The sequence below is a fragment of the Pteropus medius genome, unplaced genomic scaffold (genome assembly GCF_902729225.1).
Source record: "Pteropus medius unplaced genomic scaffold, Ma_sr-lr_union100, whole genome shotgun sequence".
Taxonomy (NCBI): Eukaryota; Metazoa; Chordata; class Mammalia; order Chiroptera; family Pteropodidae; genus Pteropus; species Pteropus medius.
In genome coordinates this window covers 3,416,360-3,443,196 of record NW_024349801.1, presented here as the reverse complement: position 1 = coordinate 3,443,196, position 26,837 = coordinate 3,416,360, and the positions used below count along the sequence as shown (strand labels likewise).

The following is a 26,837-nucleotide window of genomic DNA, read 5'->3' as shown; positions in this document are numbered from 1 at the left end:
TGGATTTCTTTTTTCAACCTTCGTAAAATAAATCCAAGAAAAACTATTACACTTGGAGTTTAAAACCTTCCTTTGTAACTTTGGAAAACAGATAGAAATGTCTAAGTGCTCTTTATTAACTGTATACTATCAGATTTTCAAAGAACTGACAGAAAGAAGGGGAAAAAAAACCTGGGACCGAAAGTGACACATGAACAAAAATGTAGTATTCTTTTGTAAACAGTGGCAGAATAAAGACCTATGACTAACATTACTTCCTTCTCTATAAAGAAATCCCAGCTGTATTAAAACCACTTTGAGAGATATATCTCAGAAAGTTTTGTTTGTATAATAATGTATATTAGCACAATTCAATTACTTTATCAAATGGGCGTATAAGGAAGGTTTTTACAAATTCAGAAGGGGGGAAGCCTGGAAATACAGTGATCTTTCAAAGTATTAGATAATAAAGAGCAAAAATAGCCAAAGAATCAAGTGCTGTTCTACAGACATTTGTTCATCAGACATTGAGATAGGCAGTAACTGCACTGTTAACTGCACAGTGATCTAGATTCTACAGGCCACTTTCATTTGCTCCTCTCAAAACACTTGGAATTCTAAAATATCATTGCCTTTTTACAAATGAGTCTGAGACTCAGAAAATGGTCACTTATTCAAGGTTGCTCAGCTAGTTAGTGGTTGAAAGACTGAAGGGCATGAATATGCATAAGATTTAGTATTTCAGAGACTGGAAAATCCTAGTTAAATGAAATCAGCAGATTAATGTTGATCAGGCCCACTACAGTCACATGCAGGTTCACATAAGTCATAAAAGCTCAAGGAGCCATCCAGAAGTCACCTAATGGCCGTAAAATCATGTCAAAAGTGGAATTCACCCACTATGAAGGCCTTAAGACAAAAACAATTATCCGTACTTTCTCCAAGGATACATTATATTAAACATAACCTGAAATAATACAGTTGAAGCTCTTTTCCTAATTCGGACAGCATGTGACAGAAGTTAGCAGTAGAGATTCCTAAATTAAAACAAACAAAAAACAAAAAAACCCTGAATCTGTTTGATCTGAAGCCAACGAAAACAAACAAAAAGCTTATACCTGAGGAATAACCAGCAGCTCCTAGATAGGTGACACTCGTGAGATAGGCACACAAAACTACTTTATTTTCAGATAGAAAAATTACAAGCCACCAACACAGAGTACTGGAAACACTAGAGCAGCTGGCTACAAGGGACAGCACCACGCGGCAGGGCCCCCGGGGTTCGCACCCCCGCGTATATGCCGGCCCGCGCACATGCGCACGGTGCTCTCCCCACTGCGCACGCGTCCCACTCCAAACCCCGCCTCTGGCGCTGCGTGTGGCCTCGCTTCCGCCACTCACGCCATGGCGGCGGCGTAGGCTCGCCCTTGGCCCCGCCTCCTGGGGCGGTGCGCTGATCATTTGACGCGGCTGTGGGCTGAAGAGACACAAGGGAAGTCGCTGTCGCCGCTGTCGGACCCTCTGTCGCGGCCGCCGCCTGTAGCAGCTGGGACCCTCCGCCTCGTCGCCCCCGCCCAGTCTTCCGCGCCATGCCGTCAGAGAAGACCTTCAAGCAGCGCCGCACCTTCGGTGGGTGCCGCGGGTGGGCCAGGGCTGACGGCGGGGTGGCCGGGCCCAGAAGGACTGAGGGGCCGAGGTGGCGGGGCCCAGGCGCCAGGCCTGGCTGAAGTCTGAGGGGTAGCGGGGATGAGGGGCCGCGCGGCTGCGGGCTGAGAGGCCGAGCCCGGGAGAGTTGAGGGCTGAAGGCTCAGGGCTGAGGAGCTGGCCCTGGGAGGGCTGGGCACTCGGGAGCTGAGGGCCGGGCCCGGGAGAGTTGAGGGCTGAAGGCTCGGGGCTGAGGGGCCGGGGCCGGGAGGGCTGTGGACTCGGGAGCTGAGGGTCCGGGTCCGGGAGGGCTGAAGGCTCGGGGGCTTAGAGACCGGGCCCCAGAGGCCTGAGGGGCCAAGGCCGCAGGGCCCGGGCGACTGTCCAGGCTGAGGGGTCGCAGGGCCGAGGGTGAGGGACCGGGGACTGGGCCGAGGGACCGTGGGGCTGAGGACTGAGGTGGCGACTGACGGGCCAGGGTTTCTGGGGAGGGCCGAGGACAGCGGGAGCTGAGAGCCGGGCCTGGGGTGCCTCACACCTGGTCCCGCGAGGGCGCGTTCGCTCGTGCGGAGGTGCTGAATCACTTTTGGCCCCTATTCAGCCCTCCAGTCTGGGGCGGGGGAGACTGTTCCTCCAAAAAGCACAAACCCTGTAAGGAGTGTCGGACTCATGGGGAGGCCGGCCCGGACGCCGGCCTGTGACGGGTCCTTTGAAGTGGTCGCTCTAGGATGCAAGTGAATCATCTCTAGGTAAGTCTCCTTATCGTACGTGGGCACTTAAAAACGTCGGTGCCTTAATTGAGAGGAGTTAACACTGGTGAGCCCTTGAATCCACACAGTTTCTGCACCAGCTGGTGTAGACTGGGCTTGGAGGGAACGTCTTGATCCTGTTGGTAGCAGGAGAGCTCGGGCGGGTGGCTTTTCCTCTTGGCTGGCCAGTACATCTTACTGTTGTTACCTGGCACTAAATCATTTCTCTCCCACTTAGACTAAAAACCCAGCTTAGGTTTGCTAGCATTTGGTTGAAACTGAAAGTAGCATTATCATAATATTTACTCCTCCACAAAAATGATGAGAAGGAAGTGATTAGTGTTCTTAAGCAAGAAAATTCTGCAATAACAACGTGGCCTCCGTGGATGTCTATTTGCAGGACTTGTTTATACCCGCTCTGGGAGTACAGGTAGAGTAGAGATGTGCCAGGTTCCCTCCAGCAGAGTTTTTCCTGGGGTAATCTCTACGATCTTAAGCAGTGATACTTTTGTCTAGTTTCCTGGAGTCTAAAAAGAGGTGAGCATTCATTTGAGCTTGGATATGGTTTTGTAGATACCATTGACAAGTATTTGATTTCTTGTGCCTGAGAAGCTTCAGTGAATGAAATTCACATTGGCCTGCTGAGCATCTATCTTTTCAGCCTCTTGAGGCAGTTTATTGGTTAACAAGACTTAGACATGTCTTTTTGTTAGAAATTTTCTCTTTAGTGACCTTAGTGAACTCTTAATATTGTTTAGCTTATGCAACTCTGAGGGCAGCATTTGGGCAGATATGCTGTATCTGGCTTCTGTCCTCACTGACTGGCATTTGAAAGTTAACTGGGGACATTTGTGTGGGAAAGATGCCCATTTCTCATGACTAAAACTATAGTTACTTTCCTCTGCTTCAAGTATTTTTAAGTTATTCTGGAAAAAATATGTTCTAATGAATTCGAAGGAATTCACCTGGAACCTGTGGTCCTGGAGGCGCACAAGCAGGAATGCCCATTTTTCCCCCCCTTTAGTGTATCATATAGATCTTATATATATTGTATCTGGGATTTCCCTCTTAACTGCCCTCTCCTCCTTTTACAGATCTCTTTAATAGTAATTTTGTAGAAAACTTATCAGTTATCTTTTAATGGCTACTGCCTTTCCTTGCTCCTGCTTATCGTAACAGCACTGACAATTTTTAGAGATTTGTAGCACAGTAAAAGAGGAAAATCAAGTCTTTGGCAAAAACCTCTTTAAAGAACCTAGGACCAGCCCCAGTTAGCTTGAGCAGGCCTTCTTTCCAAGTGAGTAAATTTAGGTTAAATTGAATATAGCTCTGCTGATATCTTCTACAAGGATTGAGAGTTGAAATAAATGGATCTTAGGGCACACCCAAAACAACCCCTTCCTTTTGTAGCCAAAGAAACTGGGTGGGGCCCAGGGAGGTGAAGATTATGGTCCACCTAGTGGCAGAGTCTGGACTTGTACTTTTAACCTTGTGACATGAATTCTTCCATTCTCTGGTAGGTAGCCGTCATTTCCACTACATGAAGTAGATCAATACTCTGAGTCAGAAGGCATAGTATATCCTTGCAGATATTTTTAAAAATATAATGAACTTCAAAAGTTGTATTTGATCAAGCAGTTTTGGATTCAGTTTTCTCAAATGTTCACTCCATTTTCTTCTGGGGTTGCCCGGTTTATTTAATAACAGATCCAATTCCTAGACACTGTTCTGCTGAGATTCAATGGTAAACGTTCGTCTTAAGCTTCTCCATTAATAAGGAAAGGTTTTGCATGTCTCGGGGAAGTTCATATATTGGTCTAGAATAAATAGCTCCAACTACTCTAATAGGTAGACTGATGAGGTTTATGCCAAAATCTAGGTAGCATCCCATGAACTTAGCAGGTCATCACTCATTGATGGATTGGATATTACATTTATGATTTGTAGGTAGATTGGGGAAAATATGCTTCTGTTTCATTCAGTGAAATAAATCCTGGAAAATGTATGTAGGTGAAGTTTTACTTTAAATGCCCCAAGGAATCTCAAAGCAACTTTGCAAATGATATGTTGGTAAACTAAGACACTTTAGACTCCTATCCTCTATTTTTATCTGTATGTAAAGCTTAAAGGATTCTTAGAGACAGGAGAAAAGGAATCTGGATAAGTATATTTTGATATGCATTTAGATCAGTATTTCCATTATACAGCTTTCATTTTTTTATTAACCATCTTCCATGTACAAGCTTGACCCCTGTGAGAATATAGAGATGACTAGAGCTGGGTCCCTGACTGCCAAGGGCACTCTGTTGAGGAAGACAAATGATAAACAGATTATTACAGCATTAAGAAAAAAGTTGAGTTAAAAAATTGCTCTTTTTATGTGCCTTTGATCTGTGTTGTTGGTGATGTGCTCCTATCAAATGTACTGTTGATTGGCCTCTTAAAATAACTGTCTACTCAAAAAGAATGAGGCATCAGCATATACCATATTTACTCAATTACCTCAGGCTCACCACTGATTTTCATTGCAACTGGCCAAGACACTAAAGACATTCCTATGGGACTTGGTGCTACTCTTTTCATCTTAAGGAAGTCATTTATCCTTAATAAAAATAATCATTTTTGTCTTTTAGGGCCATATTTTGGAGATAAATCAAGATAAAACTTTTGACAGTGTAGTTTGAGTTGGAAGCCTCACATTTAGAGCCTATTTTGTTTTTTCCCTTTTCATTTACCAAAATAAATGTTAAATTGTATATTAAAAAAATCTCTTTCTCTTCTGCTTAAATGTTTCCACTTACTTTTTAGATTTATTAGGGTAAGCTTTTAAATGCAGAACATATTCCAGAGTATATTAAAAAGTTATCATTAATTTGCTAGAGTGAATTAAATTGTATTTCCCTTAACCTCTGAAATAATCTGCCCTGATTAAATGGAAGTTTTTATTGTGGAGAGCTAAGCCTAGATGGTAGAGCACTTTTTCTGGGGTAGGACAGTCATAGGGACAGGTCTTAGAGCAATGAAGAGGAATCAACAGCCTCAGAAATAGAGGAGGGTTCAAAGGATGATGTAAAGGAAAATATCTTCCTTCTGTATGTCTCCTCTATTCAGTACTAAACACTTCCTTCCTTCTGACATCAGACATGTGGGTTTTCCACACATGAAGCGGTTTGTCTGGTTGTCCTACAATTTAACTCAATTCTGACACTGTCTACCTGGTGATAATGTCAGATCCACAAAACTGCACCTCCCCCACTACCACTTCAACCTCTGATTTCATGTGCAGGTTGTTACCTGTGCTTCTGACCAACTGGCTATAAATCAGAGGTTCTCACAAACTCCTCATCTTTGATTAAGGTGCTAAAATGACTCACAGAACTCAGGAAAACCGTTTACCTACTAGGTTACTGAATTATAACAAGGTATTTTAAAGAATGTGAATGAATAGGCCTATGAAGAAATACATAGGGTGAAGTCCTGAAGAGTCCTGAGCACAGGAGCTTCTGTCCCCATGATTAGTGTGTGCCACCTGGAAGCTCTCCAAACCCTGTCTTTTTGGGTGTTTATGAAAGCTTCATTACATAGGCATGACTGATTAAAGCATTGGCCATCGGAGTAATTGTCCAGCCCTCCGGCCCTCCTCCTCTCCTCTCCTCTCCCCCTCCATGGTAGTTGAGATGGGGCAAAAAGTTCCAGCCCTCTAATGGTGGTTGGTTCCCCTGGCAACCCTACCCTTAGAGGCTATCTCACAGTCGCCTCAACGTTAACTCAGGTGTGATTAAAAGGGGCTTGTTATAAATAACAGACATCTGTATCACTCATATCACTTAGAAAATTCTAAGGTTTGGGGGATCTCTGTGCCAGGACCAAATAATATATTTCTTGTTATAAATCACAGTATCACAGATGAAAACTGCTAGGTTAAATTTATTATTTACAAGAGCTCAATTTATCTTTCTCCTCATGCATTGAATAGGAATATGCACTGTTAGAAATCCATGAGTTTGCAGTCTTCTTTATCTATAGCAAATTTGTTTATATTTAGTAATTTATCTTAGAAACTGATTTAGAAATGTTGGGTGGGAAAATAGAAATAGAACTTATATGTTCATATTTTAACATGGGAAGTATTTTAATACTTTTTATGATGAATACTAAAATGTTTTTTTAAGTCCAAACTAAATTGGTAATGATGTTCAAATAAATTCATATTTATATAGGTCATAGAACCTTTTTTCTGGAGCCACCAGTATAAGCACTTTCTCAGGAAGTTTATGATATTGATCATTTATTTGCAAACATCATGACAATGAATCCTACCATAGTAAATCAAGGGGATTTTGTTAATTTTTTATTGGAAGGTTTTAATTAATGCCATCTTAATTATAGGTTCACATATTACTTTATATATGACATGTCGGTCTAATGATATTGTCACCTTATTGAATTTGGACTTGGCTTGGTTTTCTCCTATATTCCCCAGAGACTCTAGTACAGTTGTTAAAAGTATAAATAAGTGATTATATTAAGGAGGAGAATAGAGACATTCTCAAGAAAGTATTCAACAGTAGACTTTGTGCTTTAAACTTTTATTTTGGGCACCTGAGCAAAACTACTTAAAACTCAAATGGGCATTCTTTTTTTCCATGTTCCTTTTTCTTAGGCAGTTTCTTTTAAGCATTATAGCATTAAAAAGCTGGAAGTAATAAGAAAATTGCCTCAAAGGATCTATGGTTTATAATGGATTTGTATACCAACTTAAACTGTGAAAAATTCACAAAAATTGATGGGCGGTAGGAGTCCTTGGAGGAGATTGGTAATTCCATGCAGTTAATCTGAGGATTACATATGACTATGAACTTGGGGTCCCAAACCCTTAAAACTAGGAATTCTGTATCCCTGGTTTTACGTCATACCACTTCATAGAACCATGTAATTGAATGTTAGTTTCCATGTAATTGCCTTTGACCTTGCATACCAACCTTTGCCAGACATGAAGTGTTAGTTCTTGATTTCTCTCAGTTCTAAAAAAGATGTGTTTGCTGTGTTGCGCTGCCACAGCTAAGGATAGGTGAATTCACATATGGAAGTCACCGGCAAAAATGCAAGAAAGAAGCTGCATTTGGTCCCTTAATAATGCCTACGCCTCTTCCTTTCATTGCAGAACAAAGAGTAGAAGATGTCCGACTTATCCGAGAGCAGCATCCAACCAAAATCCCGGTAGGTAGTCTCAGGTACCTATGTTTTAGTGGTTAATGTATGTACAAAGAAGAGAGCACGGCTTAAGTACAACTTTAATACAACACTGCTATATGGAATTACCTGACAGGTTTCTACAGGAATCTTTAGACATGCGATTCCTAAAAATTCATTTTCACATGAAATTGCCTGTCAGTTTCATGACGTGGAATTGAGACATCTTCCTTGGCAAGGTGTGGCGCGCTGCACCTGTCGGGGTGCAGAGCTTGAGGGAGAAGGGCCAGGCCTCCTGACTCCCAGCAAACTGAGACATCTTAATAGAATCTTAATAGAGTTTGTTGATTGCATTTTGTTGCTGCCTAAGTCTGAGTTTGCTGTCTTAATGTTACCTTACAAATCAAACGTATTTGGGGGCACAGGGATAGAGGGACTCCAACTTTTAGTATTTAATCAATAGAAGGAAATATCTACAGTCTTCTAAAGAAAGCAAAGACTACTGCTGTGAGAAAATTAGTAGTTCTCAGGATTTAAACATGACTGCACATTCCAGTCTGCCTGACTTTTGATGCCCCAGAGAAGTCTCTTATATTTGGTTTCTTCACAGAAGATGGAAGAAAAAACACTACTTTTTTCTTGTCATGTGTAAGGGCCTCAAATGTTTATTGCTGTACCCAGCCAACAGCATCCTTTGCCCTGAATCCTTTGGCGGTAGACCTTAAATAGGTTTCTGCTGAGTCACTAACTAGGTCTAGAGAGAAATGGTCAAAAGGAACTTTTGGTTTTAGATAGAGGCAAAGTTCAGGCCCTTGGTTCAAGGTTACTGAATGATCTTGAGCTAGTTACTAAAATTCTGAGAGGAGCTGCCACATTCTCATCTGTAAAATGAAAAGAGAACCCCATCCATCCCATGTGGTTGTTGGAAAGATTTGCATAATTCTGGGTACATGGTTGTTACCTCTTACAAATTCTATAGACCACTTATAAAGAAACTCCACTGCAAACTTCTGTAGAAGCTGTCATGTTTGGTCTTCTGACTAGTCATCTCATACCAGTGAGGGGGAAGAAGATAAAAGATCTATGGGGTTGGGCTGTAAGGTGCACAGAAAACAGAGTAAGATGGGTCTGCTCAGCCGTTTCATAACTGTGGAATTCTACAGTAAAAGATATTCCCTGTTTTCCTTGGACTGGTTTGAAATTTCATAATCTGTCCTCACACTTGGGGTCAGTATATGGCTTGGATGTGCGTCTTCTGGGAAATTTCCTTCATTTTAAGGTGGGTTTTGTTTTTCCTCCCCACTTTTGGTACTATCTTTTATGAAGACATAATCATTGAGAAAAAATAGCCGGCCTGACAGTCTGCCAAGATTTGCTCCACAGCTTACATTTGAAATGTGAATATCTGTGTATGTTAAAAGTCATCTTTTTCTGCTAGTAGTTTCAGGGATTTGTTTGCAGAAATCACACATTTGTACTTCCAAATATGTGCTTATGACACCATGAACAAATTGAGAAGCAGACTCTCACAGGCACTCACATGTCAAGAATAGGACTGATGGATGGTTGTATGAATTGACGGACAAGGCACGGGCAGCTCCCTGGCACTCCGGTCTCTTCTCCAATGGTGGCTTTTTCTTCTGTGCTCCTTTCCATAGCCCTTCCATCTAAGTGAAAACATTGGAGAAGTCACTTTTCAGATCTAGCCACATGCCCTATCCCATTACTTGTACATCTTCTCTTCCAAATTAGAAGTTAAAGGAAAAATAAAGTAAGAACTGAAAAGTAAATCAGTTATTTATAGGTGATTGTATTTTCATCGGGATCACTACCACATGGTAGGTAGGAGCAGCTAGAACAGCTCTTTTCAAAGTAGAACAGACTCAGCTACTAGAGCGGAAAGTATCCATGGTCAACATTTTCCAGGCTGCTTGTGTTCCTTTAATGGAAGGATTCTAGGGTCTTGAATTTCTTCTCTTTTTCTACTGCTGCCTCTTCCTGGGCCAAGAATCTAAGATTTCTGCATTGCCTCTGATTTCTGCTACCACTTAAATCTTGGCAAGTGTAGTCTACCCAATGATACTTCTTGTGGATATCATGTTCTGAACATACCTCATGGTTAAACTCTGCATTTTAACCAGGAAGGTGATGACAGCTTTACTTGGCCTTACACAGGCAGGTCTTATAAAGATTTTCTCAGCTTCTTGTGATGGTACAGCTTCTTGCTGTACATGGAGAAGGATGTCTGTGGTGCTCAGTAAGCAGATGATAATGAGGCTCAAAAGCAATCGCCAGTCTGTAGTTAGAGCTTTTATAGCAGCTTAGAACTAAAAAAAAAAAAAAAAAATTTTTGTCTACAGAAAGGAAGCATGGCAAGGAGTTGATGGATTTATTTCAGTTCATAATGTGTAACTGTTTTTGTTACCTGCATAGTTCAAGGTATTTAACTTTAAAGAAACAGCAAAAATATTTTATCAAAATGAAAGAATCTTCGTCTTTCTGTATTAGATTTGTCTCCAGAACTAGCTAATCATCGTCTCTACTTGTCAAATATTTACTTAGGATTTTTTTCCATGTCAAATAGAGAAACGTCTCTAGTGTAAAAAAAAAAAAAAAAATCGTCCATTACCATAATTGAGACCTTACATTTTTATTAAGGCTCCTGCCATGTCACAGGAAATGGTGATATTAAAAATGATAGAGATTCAGATCTTTACATTTTAAGCTGCTACCCAACCTCTCCTCTTGTAAGGCTTGGGATCTTTTTTTGATTAGTATATTTTCATGATTCCAAATAACGAAATACATAGCAAAGTTTCTTTCGCCACCCCACTTATCTCCCTGGTGGCAGCTACTTTGTTTTTTGTGTACCATATTTTGTAAGGGTAGAGTCTAAGCTAATAAATGATCACTCTTTACAGGAGAGGAATGAAGAAACTAACAAATGTGCTATTTTAAACCCCATTCGGCTGTGCCAGTTACAGCATAGGAAGTATTTTAACTATTTTTCATTGTTAGTGGCTATTTTAAAATCACTTTTCTGGCTTCTTTTCTAGGTGATAATAGAACGATACAAGGGTGAGAAGCAGCTTCCTGTCCTGGATAAAACCAAGTTCCTTGTACCTGATCACGTCAACATGAGTGAACTCATCAAGATAATTAGGTATTGTCACTTTTTTTTCCCCACTTTGGCTAACCTATCATTCTTCATCAGACTTATAGATAAATCTTTAGTCTAGTTGTGATTAAAATCTGTGCAAGCTTGATAAAACTATAGAATATTTCATTTCTGAGTTTTATATTTAATTGCTAGATCTCATGTCCCTTCTGATTCATCATACCATCTAGTGTAGATTTGTCCATTAATCAGAAGTTACAAGTTTTGCATGGCAAAATGAGTTAAAAAAAAAGGAATGTTAAAGAATGTAGGCCGGTGGTTCCTTAGAGTAGTAGTTAGCACGTCTGCTTTACACGCAGAAAGTCCTGGGTTTGAGCCCCAGGTGTGCCCCGCGAGCTCATGGGAGGAGATGCCCCGACTTCAGAGATCCAGTTCTTAAGGGGAGACGGCAACATCCATAGGTCAGGGGTGGTGGAAGTGGGGTGGGGGTTAATTAAAAAAAAAAAAAATGTAGGCTTGGCAGAATGGTAATAAATTGTACCAGCCTAGATCTTAGTTTGTAAATTATATTCTGAACTGTTTTTCTCACATTAAACACTAATGGTTCTTCAGATAGCATACTAGTTTAAAACTGGCCTCAGGAAGGTAGTAAGAATAACCTATCAAGGATTATCGCTAATATTGATTATGAATATAATCATAGAAAATGTCCTATGCTTTGGGAGAAGAAATATTAGTCATCAGTAGACACTTTATTTTGCCAGAAGCAGTATTTACAAAATCTTTATACTTTTAAATTGATTAGGGTGGGAGATTTTTACACATGCTCCCTACTTACTGATGTATCAATATTTCTTCATGTTTTCTTTCAATAGAAGGCGCCTACAGCTCAATGCTAATCAAGCCTTCTTCCTGTTAGTGAATGGACACAGCATGGTGAGCGTGTCCACGCCAATTTCGGAAGTGTATGAAAGTGAGAAGGATGAAGATGGATTCCTGTATATGGTATATGCCTCTCAGGAGACATTTGGAATGAAATTGTCGGTGTAAGACTAGAAAAATGCATCTGTTCTAGAATTTTTTAAACCCTTACCAAGGGGGAAAAAAGGGATGTTACCAACTGAGATTGATCAGTTCATCTAATCACAGATCATCAAAACAGTAGTGTTCCTGCCTAGGAGATTTAGGAAGTTTTTGTTTTGTTTTGTTTTTTTGTACTTCAAACAGAAAAGCTCCAAATGAGCACATTCAGCTTTGGAAAACTATATTATTTAACCTAGGCTGTCTTGTTTTCAAATTAGAAGTTTAAAAATAAAATACTTTGCATTCTAAGTTACCAATAAAATAGACCTTCAAGTTATTTCAATGCTCTTTTCACAATAGGAACTTGCAATTTGAGCATTCAGAGATGTTAAGTTTTTTCTCTAGGTTCACAGAACCTGCCAACTTTTTATAGAAGGATTTCTACTCAACTAGAGAAATCTCTGTTAGAGGATCTTTAAGTATAAGTTGTCAAGCATAGCTCCCTTCCAAAAGCATTTGCCATAATAATAGTTGGCAAAAAGCAGGGTAAATGGGAGTGTATAAGAAAACTCTGAACTGCTGTTCAAGGTTCTTGATTCCTGATATGTATACCCCAAATCAATGCTCTTACAGTGTTCGGGAGTTCTTACTTGGTTTGTTCTCTAGATAGTAACACACAGAAAAACACCACTGTTCAACAGGAACCTTGAATAATTTACAATTTTGGTCTAGTTTCTTAAAATGCCCAGAGAAAAAAAGAGTGACATTTCTTGTTTTAGATTTTCTCTAAGAGCTCAGACTAGTGCCTGCTTTGGTAAATAAACAAGCAGTTGTATCAGTTTCATTCTTTAGGACAGTGGTAGAAACTACAGAATCCTGAAGCTAAAAAGCATTAAAATTCAGATGCATTTCCTCTTCCTTTTGGTTTAAAGCTGTAGATGATCCATGTTTTATGTTGTGTGGCTAATATGTTATTAAAAAGTTATATTTTTAAGAGTATTTCAGTTATCACTATTAGGTCAAACCACCATCAAAATCTCCCCACTATAGGTGCATGTCAGTTGTGAAGAAAACATAGTAAAAGGAGACATTCTCTTGACAGATATTAATGTCAAAAATTAAACATTTCCCAAGTCCACCTAGAATAAATAACCAATGCTTCTTACTACCAGCATGAGGTTCACCGTATTTTCATGGAAGTATCACAGAAAGATCACAAACCACTTTAGACGACGTCGTGATTTGCCCTTGTATATTTAGGTGTGTGGAATACCTGTATCAGATAGTGGAAGTTATTTACTGTAATGGGGGGATAAGGCAATATTACTGTGTTATGGGGCCTCGACCACCAACCTCCCATCACCTACCTACTCCTCCTGCTGCATGCATCTGTCCACATGGCTAACTTTTAATATGTATATTTTTACATTATGTATTCTTAATCAGCCTGTCTTGTTTAGATTGTATACGTCATACCTGACATTCTTGTAACTACTGTGTGATAAGATTCCTGTAAGAAATTCTGCTTTTTAAAAATACCATGCTGAGAGGGGTGACGTATCCCATGTTAGTGGGTGGTCACTCTATATTTATAGGATCTTTAAAACAAGTACATTTTTAAGGTGAATAAAGGCACAACTAAAAACTGTCATCAAATCTGTTTAATGGATCAGTATTTGAGACTTGCAATCCCACATACTTGTACTAGCCAAAGCCAAGAAACTACCGCTCCTAACAAGGAACGTTCAAGCTGGTTTCACTGTGCAGGGGTGGGGAGCAGCTGGGTGGAGGGACACCCACCTTTGAAGGGCTGTCTTGACATGGGCACCTTCCTCATCTTGGTTTAGGTTGGGCCACCTGGTCTTGTTCTTACAAAACTAAATCTCTTGAAAACTTACATGCCACAAAGTATGAGAATGGATGTGAGACCTAGGTGTTTTGTGGGCATAAACACTTGAAAACCTACTTTAAATGAACAACAAAGTAAAAGAAAGGAATTGGGAGTGTGTTGTGTGGTCAAGAAGGCATTGCATGGCTTGCGGTACCTCAGATGACTGTACGGAGCTCCATAAGGTGAAGATATAGTACAAACCCCAGGCTAGTGGTGCTATTCATTTGGAAAACTCTGGACTCAACTCAAATTGAAGTAGGCACTGAAATGTTTTTATGAGTACAGGGAGTGAAACGAGGCAATGCTCTGCTTCCCCGCGTTTGTCAGCAGATGGGCACTTGTCTTCCATCTTCAGGGGCCTGGCCTGCATGGTTCCTTCAAGACATCCCATAAGTCCTGGAAGTAACCAAACAGTAAGGCCCTCCTTCTCAAGGACTGCTAGTGGGTCCCAGGAGGGGCCAGCTGTCTCCTGATGTCATTTCCCTGACAGGAGCCCTGACCATACCTAGAACCATTGTGTATGCATTCTTTTTCCTCTAGGGAACCACAGGCCTGAAAAGACCCAAAGGTCTTGGGGATCTCTATGGGGAAAAGGCACCAGGAGTCTCCCCCTGGTGCCTGGCACTGCTCAGGACAACAATGCAGTCCTAGCCATGCTCATTATATTGCCACCCTCCCAAATCCAAAGAAGATGGAGCTTTAGATGCCATGCCACATGCATGCCACATTCACCACCCATTTGGAAACATTCAAAAGATGCTTAGATCTACTGACACCAGCCTTGATTGTTAATGGAACCTACAGCTGGAACATCTTTAAACCCCAAATCAAGAATTCACATTTCTGTTAATACCAAGGACATCTTTTTAAAACCTGGGAAACTTGATAGAAAATTAAGAGCAAGTATCCCTTCTGTAAAGCTGGGAAGAAGACAGGAATGACTTCTTAGTTTGTACCAAAAATTGTGGTTTGTTTGAAAAGATATGTGCTTCATATTTTGAGATGACCTAACAAAATGAAACGGCTTTTTTTTTAATTTTTATTTTCCGTACATTAAATTTACTCATAAAAACATTCTAAAAATGTACAATTTTTCCTTTTTAACAAAGTATAATAAAACATAAAAACCCCAAAAACAGAATACTTGACATTTACAATTCAAAATCAAATTAGCAGAATATTAAATATTTACAAAACTATATCTTTTAAAAATATTTATAAAGTTACATGCATTTTTGTAGAATTGACAAAAGAATGGCTCAAAAATGGGAGAATTTTCCTTCATTCCTAAAAAGAAAATATGTCCAATAGAAGCTGTGAAGATTCTTGAGTATACGAGGTCTTCAGTTTCAGTACCAAAGCCTTTGTCTTTGTGCGTGTAAGAACTGACGCATGTGAGGGGCTTGTTACAATACCCGGGACTGAGGACCGATGCTCCCCTCCCTCCATTAACAGTGTAGTAACATTGACCTTTGGCCTCAACCAGCACAGTAATTTTGCGAATGTTGATTAGAGATACTCACTTGCAGAACCTTGGGACTTTTCAATAAATAATTGAGCCTCTTCAGAACCCATGGCTTTTAATGTCACCTGACTCATTCTTTGGGAGTCACCTGCACTTTGGAAAGGATGGGCGACAGCATCAGGTTCTACAGACCCATCTTCTGAGACTGGTGGTCGAGCTGAGCAGAGACACTGTTTCCCTTACAACCCTTAAGACTCTTATACATATAACACCATTAGTTATCATTATGTAAAACTAGCAAGGCATCAAATAAACCACCACAGAAGCAGGAAGAGTGACGAAATGATAGGGAGTGAGGAGGGTGCAACCCAATTCCCGCTCGGCAAGTGCTCACTAGAAACACTGGAGTGAGTGGACGACGAGTGCAAGCCTCAGTCAGCCTGTGTTCAAACAGGAAACACATTACAGCTGTGTGACATTAGGCAAAGTTACTACCACTGCTACTGCGCCTCCATACATAATGTGTAGTGTAAACTAACTATGTTGACTTCTTGTGATAAAGGACCTATAGAATTCTAAATAGTGTATTAAAATACTCAACCTACTAACTACTATATTAACAAGCTGACTCCTGTAATCTTTTAGAGATTATAGATGATGCTGGTTGTTTTTTTTTTTTTTAATACCAATCACATATCTGCTTTCAAAAAAATAAATGTCTTTTTATTAGAAGTGCTAGCTCCCATTTCCTCAGTGCTCTTCAGCAATTAGGAGTTTTAATGATTAAACACTTGCCAATTTTCAGTATTACCATAAAATAAAAATTAGAAAATAAGGTAGAAAATCGAGTGTTTTGCTTTTAAAAAAAAAAACAAAAAAGGTTAAATAGTTGTTTCATCCCAACACTGTATTCTACTTCAATCTGTACATTCCACTTTCCCCATTCTTGGAAATAAAAAATGGGGTTAGAAACTTTAATACGACAGACTACACAGAGCAAAGTGACTGAGGCCACACCTACCTGGTTGCCACAGCATTTGGAAACAGCCTATAACTTCAGGAAAATGATTAGTTGAAAGGGTCAGTCTGAATTGTGTTTCTAACTAATTATGTCTTCTGAGGAAATGCAAAATGTTTAGCCTTACTGACTTTGGTTGCTTTTGGAGAGAAATTCATCAGAGATAATACTGCTAGCAAATATTCCCAAGTCCAAGTATGCAATTCACTTGGGAAGAGATCTCACAGATTGGCACTTTGTGTCCTGTGTATCTCATATTTATGTTTTACAATTCTCAACTTGGAGTGACTTCACTGGTGATGTCATACCACACTCGCACTTTCAAAGAAACTGGGAATTTTTCTAAGACCTTTGATAACCGGAACGCAGCTACACAATGTCTGAACTTATTTACCTCAATGTGAAAGTTATACTTCGAATTGAAGTTTGTTTTAATTTTCTGTTGTATTTAATGCTAACCTCTAATATTTATCAAAATAATTAGAAGGGTAACAGCAGACACTTTCATTCCTCGATACTGACCATTAAAACAAAAAACCTAAATATGATATTTTCTTATGAGACAGCTTTCAACGAGTTCACTGTGTTGAAATAGGATTTATTTAAAATATTTCTTTGTTTAAAAAAAACCAAAAAATTTAAAAGTTTGGCTTTCAGCACATATCCAGGCCACTGTAACGGCCTTCGGAAATATTAAAATCGTAAACATCAATGAACACTCTAAGTCTTCCTTTAACATAGTATGACAAGTTCCAGTCTAGTACTCTTTAAGGCAAAGTTATGTCAGTTCTCATTATTTTGACATTTTTGTAGTGTTTATAATTTAAGAGATCAATGTAACATTCCCCAAAAAACCAGTTGTAAGCATCACCATTGCTTAACTGTATGTAATACTGTGTACCAGGAAGAGAGAAGACTACAGAGGTCTGTCAATTCTGCATTGCATAGAAATAAAACTCTACTAAAATAAAACTCTAAAAAACTAAAAGCCTTGTCATTAAAAAAAAAAAAAAAAGTAACAACTTTCTGCTTTAGTTTCCATAAAGGCAGGAAACTAATCTCAAAATTTGAAACCTTATATATCACAATGCCTCAAATTCTAGGGTATTCTTTTGATTTACACCAATTTTGCCTGAGGCTGATTGTCCCATTTTAAGAATGATCTGAATATGTGATTTTTTTTTTTTTAATAACTATTCAATTGGAAAAGCCCTGGGCAAAGCCTTACCAATCAATATTTTAATACTGAGGTTTTAGCATTTAAAATAACATTACTTGAGCAGAAAATTCCCTTTAGTCTTAAGGATCTAAGTCCCTAAATTTCATACCAAAAAGCTCTCTCATTCCAATGGGGTGAAACTGAGAGCTATGTGGTGAGGACTTTATTTCCCACCTTGATAAAACTAGACTTATGCAGATCTTGTAGCTCTGTACTGTGGTCTCTTTCAGAGTCTTACCATTTTCTACTGTAGTTTTACAGGTAATTTTTAAAAGAACTATTAATACACAGCCTAATACAAAAGACACTGACAAGAGAAAACTTCAAAATTTTTGCTCATAAATTACAGGACTGTATTGTTGTAATGTGTGTCTCAAGTGTGAATCTTAGCAGTAATAAGCCTTGGGGTCCTTGGGAAGTCTGTGTAAAATTAAAAAAAAAAAAAAATCTTGCAAACGTCACTAAGGATGGGTAGCATCCATCAGAGCCAACTCACAAAAGCAGTGCTGTTACCATGTCTCTGCAAGGAGTTCCTTCGCTGTGCAAGATGACAGGACTCAAAGCTATGGAAGGGCTGGGAAGGAAGAGATTCTCAATGCTTTGACAACTAGGGATTCTCTGGGACTTGGACCCTTAGAAATTAAGTTGTTGCAAGTAACTATTTCTATATAATGTAGTTTAAATTTATTTGCAGAAAAAAAATTAAAAACCTGAAACTGCTAAAAGTGTTTTAAAGAAGGGAAGTAAATACTAAAATCTCTGTTGTGTATACTAAGTCATATAGCCTGCTGGTGCCAACTCTTTAAAAATGGATTCTCTGAGTGTTTTGCACTGACTAGTCTCTAGGAGTTTTGTCTCCCAGAGCTGCAGAGACTGACATCAGTTTACATTCTTCTGTAGTGCAATCCTTAAAAAGCCCAGAAATTAGTGCCTACCCACTTCAGGAACAAAACAAAACAAAACAAAGGTGACATTTTCCCTCACCCAGGGGTGTCAAGAGTCCGACTGGTGGAACTCCACTTGGAGAACTCCAACCTTCAGTTCTCGATTCCGATCTCGCGTAGCTGCCCTGGAATTACGTGTGAGCCTAGAAGGACCAATTACGGCAATGCTCTTCTGGAGACGGGAGGTCTCTGCATTGCAACCAAGGGTGGAGGTGGCCAATTTCACCCGCTCTGAAGATACCCACTAGGCAAGTCCTGACATCAAGCTCCAATCTAGAATTTTGGCAATAAAACTTGAGTTTGATGCACTCCTATGCTATATTTCCTATCCAGTCTAGTAAAGTAAAGCACCTTTGGATTAAAAATATTAAGCTCAACAGCAACTAGACTTCTCAGTTTTGTATTTAATTTTCCTTATGTCTCCATGGCTTAATAGTGTTCTGTTGCCAGAGAAAAATATCAATCTGTGGAGTCCAGACTTTCTGCTGGAGGGGCATATTTCAACCTAAAAGTACCTAGAGAGAGGGGAAAAAGAAAGATCAAATTTGAATCACTGTAGAATTACCACAAACAACCGATTTGTCCAAAGTTATTTCCAGAGTCACTGGTCAAGATTCAGGTGCTAGAAATCTAGACCTGTTCTAACCACTGTCATCCCCATTACCACCCCCTAAACTGGAGACTATTTTATTAATTTATAAAATCAGACAAGGTGAAATGACTAAAGAGTTACCAAGCCATTCCTTTACACTTAAGGGGCATTTTTTCTGGGACTCCGACAGCACACACTGGTGGGCCCTCCATTGTGCACACTTCCCTGGGTCAAGAGCCACGGGCTCTGGGCTTGCTGCTTCAGGAGACGCAGCACCATCTCTAGCAACAGGAGTGGCCACAGCCCACAGTTGCCCCCGCCTGTCACCAGACCTACTGAGTCCAAGTTGTCTTTAAAGCTCTCCAGGTGACTAAGAGGCAGAGGAAGGTCTGGGAATCACAGGTCCAGAGCAACCCTCAATTCTACAGAGATCAAGTGACTTTTCAAGGCTGCACAGTGAATAGTCACAGAGCTGGGTCCAATTTTCCCAATGCCCAGTTTAATCATCTTTCTAAAACCATCAGCAAGAACAAACCCGCTGTAATAAGTACATCAGATATACACTTGAATTTGACTAAAGGAGACAAAAAAAAGAGGGAGGAGGAGGGGAGGAGGAGGGAGGAGGAGGAAGGAAGAAAGGAAGGAAGGAAGGAAGGAAGGAAGGAAGAAGGAAGGAAGGAAGATGGTAGCGCAGTAAAGATGACATCATGCACCCCCCCTACATACCAACAGCCATGGCCACCCTGGAGGGAGGAGAACAGAAGTGGGGACACTGAGTTCCATCTGTAGCATCTGAACTCGTGCTATGCCCTAAGCTTTCAGTTAAAGGTTGGATGGGTGGCATTAAATCACCCACACCTGCTCCCCAGTCACGGCAAGAAGTAACAGACCAAGGAGCCACTGGGCCAGACAGCCCCTCTCCACCGCCAGTTCATCACGTTCTAGAATGAGGAGCAGGCCGAAATCATGAAGACAGTCTTAGAACCAAAGTAACCCTCTTTTTGGGGGCTTCACAGCCTACTAAGAATTTCATGCTTTTTCAAAGAGCATTTGAAAAACTACTTTTTGCTTTAAAAAGAAGAAAGTTTACTATTACTTTCATAAACAGCAACCTCTGCCTGCACCTCTCCTCTGGGCAGAGCTGCACTGCTAGCCAGTGTAGCCGGTCTGCCTCCGGAGTCTCGCCGGCCGCAGCCCGCCTTTACCTTGCCGATTGAAGTCCATGGACGGCTGCTTGCAGTCCTGAGCACGGTGACCGGTGGCCCCACAGTTGTAACATGAGAGATTGCCACTCTTTTTGTGACTGGAACCGTTGCTACTGCCCACCAAGCCCTGGGCCTGGTACACACCAGCCGCTCCTGCCATGAAGCTCTGCATGGGCGGGACGGCAAACGTGGACTGGCCACCCAGCACGGGCTCGGCGGGCACGCTGCCGCCATAGGGCGAGTGCACGACTGGGAAGGCGCTGCTGCCATACTGCTGGGTGCCCACGTAGCTGCTGCCACACACGGGGCTGAAGGGCAGGAAGGGGAAAGGGAAGACAGACGGCCCCGAAAACGGGTGCTGAAAGTAGTTGGCATAGCTGACAGTCAGGCCACCAGAGCCACAGCTCCCGCTGCATCCACACGACGTGCACACAACACAGCCGGGCGGTGGGCCGGGTGAGGGCTGCTGGGGTGCTGGCGGCTGCTGATGGTGGTGGTGGTGGTGGTGGTTCTGAGCAGAGGCAGGAATGTTCCCAGGGGAGCTGCTGCCACCGCCGCCGCCACTGCTGCTGTAGAAACTGCTTTCAGGGACCGAGGAGAGTGCAGGGCTGGAGCTGGGGGCCGGGCAGCTGGGCACAGTGGCCATGTTTGGGAAGGACGGGGAAGGGTGGCTACTGGAGGAGGCAGTGTTGCTGTTTGCACAGAAGCTGCCCTGCAGGGGGCCCACGGGCACACTGCTCATCGCAGAGAAGGCAGCTTTGGTGTTGGCTGTGTACAGAGCAGTCCGAGGGTTTATTATTGCAGGGGGCACACTGATCTGCACATTGTTAGAACAGGAAGTCTGCCCAGAAATAGCAGAATCCGCAGGGACAGACGAAGACACCAGAAGTTTGATTGGTGGCCGGGCCACATGGAAGACCGTGCTGGATGTCCCCACAGCAGAGGTGCTCGTCTCAACCACCAGCGCCGGCTGCTGGGCTGGCTTGATCACCCTGTCCAGTGTGGATGCATGGACAACTTTGGCGCGGGGACCAAAGGAGACGGTGGGTGACACCGAGCTGCTCTCAGCAAGTCCAGAGAGGACCTGCATGGGCTGATGTGGGGCAGACGTGGGTAACACATCCATCATGGCATTGCCAAAGCTCTTGTCCACTTTGATGCTGCTTCTTGGTCCAGAGACTTTATTCCTTTCTTCTAGAGACAGCAGTGAGTGCATAGAAGATGAGAGGAGTTTCATGTCTGTGCCTCCCCTTTCTGATTTGTGCACAGAATTCAGCATTCGGATGGGTGCAATGTGTGAGGCTGTGGTCATCATCTGCGGAGGCAGGGGGTGGTGGCCTGATGGGTTGGAGCCTGCCTCATTCAGCACGGGGAGAACCTGGGCCGTGGGTCTGGCGGAACTTGAAGTGAAATGATTCAGTAGCATGACAGGCTTCTCCTTATCGGGGCCCTCTAAGTGCATCTCCACACCTAGACATGGAAACAAAGAGGTCAGCATCGTTCCACAGGCCAGGGCAGAAGCAGCACCATGCCATCCACACCGCACACCCTTACGTCTGTCATTCTCCTCGGCGCTGTCTGAGCTCTCTTCCCGGGCCTGCACCCCCATGGGGCTAGGCGAGGAGCTGGAGCACTCAGAGGAGCTGCCTTCCCGGGCTGTCTGGTGAGGTGGCTGCTCCACTTCCACCCGCAGCGCTGCAGAGAAGGGACAAGTGATAGTCCAAAGGTGGCGCCCAAGTCCATGTGCCACAGGACTCTGACAGGAGTCCCTCCTCCTCACCCACCTCCATGCTACATCTATCATGCAGATTTCTTGAAGTCAGCCCCCAGGAGGCAGGTACAATTATTTCCATATTCAGACAGGGCTCTGAGGTTCTTAATGAAAAAACTGCCCAAGGTCACAGGGCTAGTTATGTGGCAGATGCAAACACAGCAGTACTCTCAGCCAGATGCTCTACTGCCTCCCTACTCAAACAGTGGAGAATAGGAAAAAAGGGTTCCCAAACCAGCATGGTGCTACGAAAGTAGTCGTTCACAAACATCCCTGTTTTTATGAGGCTGAGGGACACAGGACCTTTTACTCAAATAACCACTTAAAAGATACACTGGCATTTTTTCCTTCCTCGTTTAGTTACTCTTGGTGCTTCTACTATATAAGAAAACAACAGGGCAACTGTTACAGGGGTCCTCAACCTTTTTCCGAGGAGAGGAAGAGGCAGGGGGAGGAGGGAGATGGTGGTTGAAAAATGAGATCACTGAACCTTCGAGTCCCCAGACAGAGCAGGAAGGCTGGTGGTTAGGCATTAAGGAGAATCTCAAGATAGACCTGCCAGGCAATGACCTAAAACATGACTTCTGTGCCCCATCTTCGGGAAGAAAGATGTTTTCACCTATTTTGTATACTTCCTGCTCTTTTCCTCTCACCATAGTAGTTTTTGGATCTAATTCTTTTGGCCAAACTTCAGGTGGGTCACCAGTCTCCAATTTCTAAGCCAAATGACCCTTCTATTTTCCTATGGTAGGGACTATAAAAGCTAAAATAATGGAACAGTTAATTGTAAATGCTAAAAAATATTAGTACCAAAAAGGTGTGTTCTGAGGTCTATTATCAAAAGGAACAGACTGCGATCCACATGTCAGAGCTGACCCAGCCCTCACCTACCTGCAGGGTGGGTGCCTCGCACTGTCTGCACGGGGCCCACGTGGCTGGTGGGGGGGACGCGGGCCACTCCGCTGCTGGTGACCGGGGGTGGGGCTGAGGGGTTCAGGCACCGTTTCTCTGACTTCTCCCTGTGCAATAAGAAAGCATGGGAACAAGTGAATTTTAAATTCTTCTGCTGAAAAACCTGATGTTTCACAACTCTGCTTAAGTACATGCAGTCTACACAAAGGTGATCTCTATCAAAACAGTGTCCAGGATGGAAAATAACACATTTCAATTTGTCAGATTCACTACAAAAGGCCTTTCCTGGCAAATCAAAGCCACATTTGTAGATTTTTAAAAGCATTAATCAGGTTTGATAAGCAATCAAAAGTAATCCAATCACTGATATGTAACAACACTGTAAGTCCTAGTCTCTCTCTGTTCAGCATGTCAGAAAGTAAAATGAACAGACATTTCCGAACAATTTCACACTTACTTCTCCAGCTCCAGTTGAGTCTTGAGTTTTTTCTTCGCTCCCATGGTGAGGGATTCAAATTTATTTAGATCTTCTTCAGTAAGGCTCAGAAACTTCCATAGAAGAAACAAATTACAAAGTTACTAAGAATTAACTAGGATTCTGAAAACAAAGAACTTGGAGTATAATAAACGTATTCTACCTCCAAGGTATGGAAACAGGTCAAACTTAACTAGATAATAAAAGACTTAAGAACACTAAAACATTTACTTGCTCAATATTTTGGTGTCCATAGTTCAAAATATAAGATGCTCGTTTTGCGTTTAAAGGGCACAGGCACCTCATGACAGCCTGGTGAAGACTGGGTCCCTGCAAGGTCTGAGCTGTGCAGACAGGTGATGACAGAGATGCGATCTGTATGAGTGCCTCCTCCCTCCCTGGAACGCCCCCCTTAAATTCAACTGGACAGTTTAACAGCTCTTTTTTCTTGAAATCATCATCATTTTAGGGACAACTGCAACTTTGGTAGCGAGTGATCCAGAAGAGTAAACGCCATCCGAATCGAATGGCTAATTTACCCACCAACCTTACATTAAGCAAACAAATGACACTGGTTGATTTTAGCCATTTCAACTTATACATTAGATTAAAACTTTTAAAACTGATCCATAACCAAAGTTAAGATCTATGAATTCTAAACCGATAGTATTACAAATATACTTAAAATTTGTTCTTTATTATGTAGTAAAAACTGGATTTCTAGGTTCAATTGCAGATTTTTGGACAAATAAAAATTTTACATAGATAAAAGCCACCAAGTCACTGTATCCAGCAGGGGGAGCTGAGAGTTCAAACGCTGTACAAAGGTCCAATTCAGTTTCATCAGTGACACCAATACTTAAATTACAGAATTTTTTTAACAGTGAAAAAATGCTCATCAGAACTATTGCAAAAAAACTTAATTCCTATGCAAGGATTGCTTGACAGACATAAAATTCATCTATTCCTTCAGCTATATGACCCTAAAGCAAGTTGGATCATTGGAGAGCTGCTTACGTAAACCGAAGTGTTTGGGCCCCTGCAGAACTGGCCTTCCTGAGCTGAGCCTCAGCACATGCACAGGCCTACATAGAAAGACATCTAAGATAGAGCAGGGGGTAGAGCATGGGGAGACACCAGAATTCACTATTTCTATCTATTGCAGGACTGCTAGAGACATAAGATCCTTCATACCATACAGAATATCTCATTTTCAAAGACCTCAAACTGCCTAAAAAAGCTGTTTGTTTACAACCAAGCCTGTTCCAGTTTTTGCTTCAACTGCAGGCAGCCTTCAAATGCCAGTCCACTGCCACCCTCCAGTGAGCACGCATCTGTAGGTGTAAAATACCAGGCTGTGTGATTTCCACATCACATACACATAGTTTAGAAACTCAACTCAATTCCTCTAGGAATGAGGTCAGAAGAAAGACAGGTTACCTGAGAAAACAAGCAAATTCTACACTTAGTAGCCAACATACCTTCTCCATTGTAAGCTGTTTAAAGACGGGATAGTACTTGTGCAAACGCAGTTTCCTCAGCCAATCTAAAATCCCATTTTGTTCCTGGGTCTGAGGAGTCTGTAGATTGGAAGGCATTAGGATGGAGGGTGAGGTGTCCATCTGGGTCCGGTAAGCCAGTGCCGAGCCCCCACCCCCTGTGTGGGAGCAGTGGGGCAAGGCGGCCGTGCTGGCTGAGTGCTGCATATGGTGCTGGGCACCGCTCTGAGAGGACGGGATGCCGGCCACTCCACACACAGGTCTGCAAGGACAATAAACAGGTGGTTTCAATAGACCTCCACTGAAGATCACTATTAGAGGTATGCAAGAACCAGCTTCTGTATCTCGGATTGTACCCGCGGTCAAGTCCACTGCTAACCTCAGAGCCCTTTCTGCCACTCCCCTGCCCTACCACAGCACCACCCTAAAGTTCAATGTCTGTAGGTGCACATGTGTATGTGTGTGCATGCATGCAATGTATTCACCTATATGATGTGCTTGAGAGCATGTGTACACATATGTATAGACATACATTTGTATGCACATGCTTGAGAGTATGTCTGTGTGTATGTACATGTGTACGTATGTATGCGTGTGTCACCACCAGACCTCTGGCTGAGCTGCCTAGTTTCTTTCTGTTACTTTTATCACAGGATGATATTGATAATTATAAATTAAAACTGACTCCTAAATCTTTAATACTCAAATTAATTTTTTTGGAAAAGTAAATCCTAGAAGTTGGAAGGAACAAAAAGCACTCTACTTTCTATAATTGCCCCTTCCACCCTAAACTCCAAACCTGCATATGTTTACTTTGTGCTCACTACATACCAGACCAAAGGGTAAAGAAGAAAGCCAGCGCTTTCAAAGACCTCATAACCTGACTAGGTCTTTACCCAACATGCGCACGTGTATGCTCTCTGTGATGTTAACCCATTTGAACATCAGCTGTCAGTCAGAAAGGCAGCCTATTTGTCATGTGAGCACTCCTACAATAGTCACTGGGCCTTGTGAGGACAGAGGGCACCTAGAGCAGCACTCTGGCACCTCATGGGCATTCTGGCTCACTGGGAGCTTATAAACATGAAGATTCTCAGAAATTCTGGTTTCCTAGAATGTTTAGGGCCCAGAAACTGGCATTTGGAATAGGGGTCCTTGAGAATTCCAATTCCAGTGGCTCAGAGAACCTTTTTGCTTTAGAAACCTTAAATTGGATTATCTCTATCCAATTCTTCTCTCAACACTGTTCAAGACTAAGATCAAGAACAACTCAAGACTAAGATCAAGAACAACTTAACTCTAGACACAATTATTTATATATAACCAAAAGTAACCTCTGTAACAATGCTGATTTGAAATGTGTGGGTTTCATGGTAGAAGTCTCACCTTCCAGACACACCCATCATGGTACCGACTTTAGAAAGGGAAGGGTTGCCAGGACCTGTAAATTAAGATAATTATAAAATTTACAGACAATAAAAATGTTTTTATTTTTCTTTAATCACATTTTACAAACTCACTTGGACTTTGAAGCTGTTGGGTGGGAGACGAAGTGCTGAAAAATTTCTTAACGTGGTCATTTTTCAGTACATGAGAAGGTAATGAAGCCAAATACCTAAAAATTAAACAAAGTGGTTTTGTTGACATTAAAATGGTATTACCAAAAACTTGTTGGGAGAGAAATTTTAATTTTCAGGTAAGAAAAATATATCATAGAGGGAAAAGTAAAACAGAAGTGCCTTAACCTATATTCTTCCTGATTTAATCACTGTTATGATTCATATTGTTTCCCTACTTCCCTTCCCTTATTTACACTGTATTACATTGTATGAATCAAGTCTCTCAGGCTCACCATATGGACAGTGAGCTATAACGTTATAACATGGGTGCAATCAGGGCTATCACAATCATCAGGAATTTGTAGCCACTATGCTAGAAACTAAGTCTTGGGCACCAAGATGTTGGTGCCAGTCCTAGATCCCAAGCAGTAGGCCTGCCCTTCCCTGCACATTTACAAAACCAGCGTGCTAGGATGGGCTCCAGGATCCAGAGAAAACTTGGCCTAGGTGACTTTGTATTAGGCCTTAGTTTTACTCCTTAACAGTCTTTAACTTTCAACTTTAGGGTAGAACCAATAATC

At 41.8% G+C, this 26,837-nt stretch overlaps 2 protein-coding genes across 3 annotated transcripts in view; one reads left to right on the top strand and one right to left on the bottom strand.

Moving 5' to 3' along the window:
- The first annotated feature begins 1,438 nt into the window (after positions 1-1,438).
- MAP1LC3B (microtubule associated protein 1 light chain 3 beta) lies at positions 1,439-13,357 on the top strand. The gene is made up of 4 exons (XM_039888724.1): positions 1,439-1,608; positions 7,537-7,592; positions 10,622-10,728; positions 11,559-13,357. The coding sequence occupies exons 1-4, from the start codon at positions 1,569-1,571 to the stop codon at positions 11,731-11,733; spliced, it is 378 nt and encodes a 125-aa protein (XP_039744658.1). The 5' UTR covers positions 1,439-1,568; the 3' UTR covers positions 11,734-13,357.
- A 2,329-nt stretch (positions 13,358-15,686) lies between these two features.
- ZCCHC14 (zinc finger CCHC-type containing 14) overlaps positions 15,687-26,837 on the bottom strand; it is a 60,777-nt gene continuing 49,626 nt past the window's right edge. The window contains exons 6-13 of one of the 2 annotated variants that reach the window (XM_039888716.1): positions 26,218-26,312; positions 26,084-26,138; positions 24,680-24,959; positions 23,181-23,272; positions 22,703-22,830; positions 21,595-21,735; positions 20,041-21,510; positions 15,687-18,758 (exon numbers count right to left, since the gene is read on the bottom strand). In XM_039888716.1, coding sequence (XP_039744650.1) covers positions 18,703-18,758; positions 20,041-21,510; positions 21,595-21,735; positions 22,703-22,830; positions 23,181-23,272; positions 24,680-24,959; positions 26,084-26,138; positions 26,218-26,312 — 2,317 coding nt within the window. In that variant the 3' untranslated portion in view covers positions 15,687-18,702. The remainder of the gene's footprint in view (positions 18,759-20,040; positions 21,511-21,594; positions 21,736-22,702; positions 22,831-23,180; positions 23,273-24,679; positions 24,960-26,083; positions 26,139-26,217; positions 26,313-26,837) is intronic. The other variant, XM_039888717.1, reaches the window with a different exon arrangement.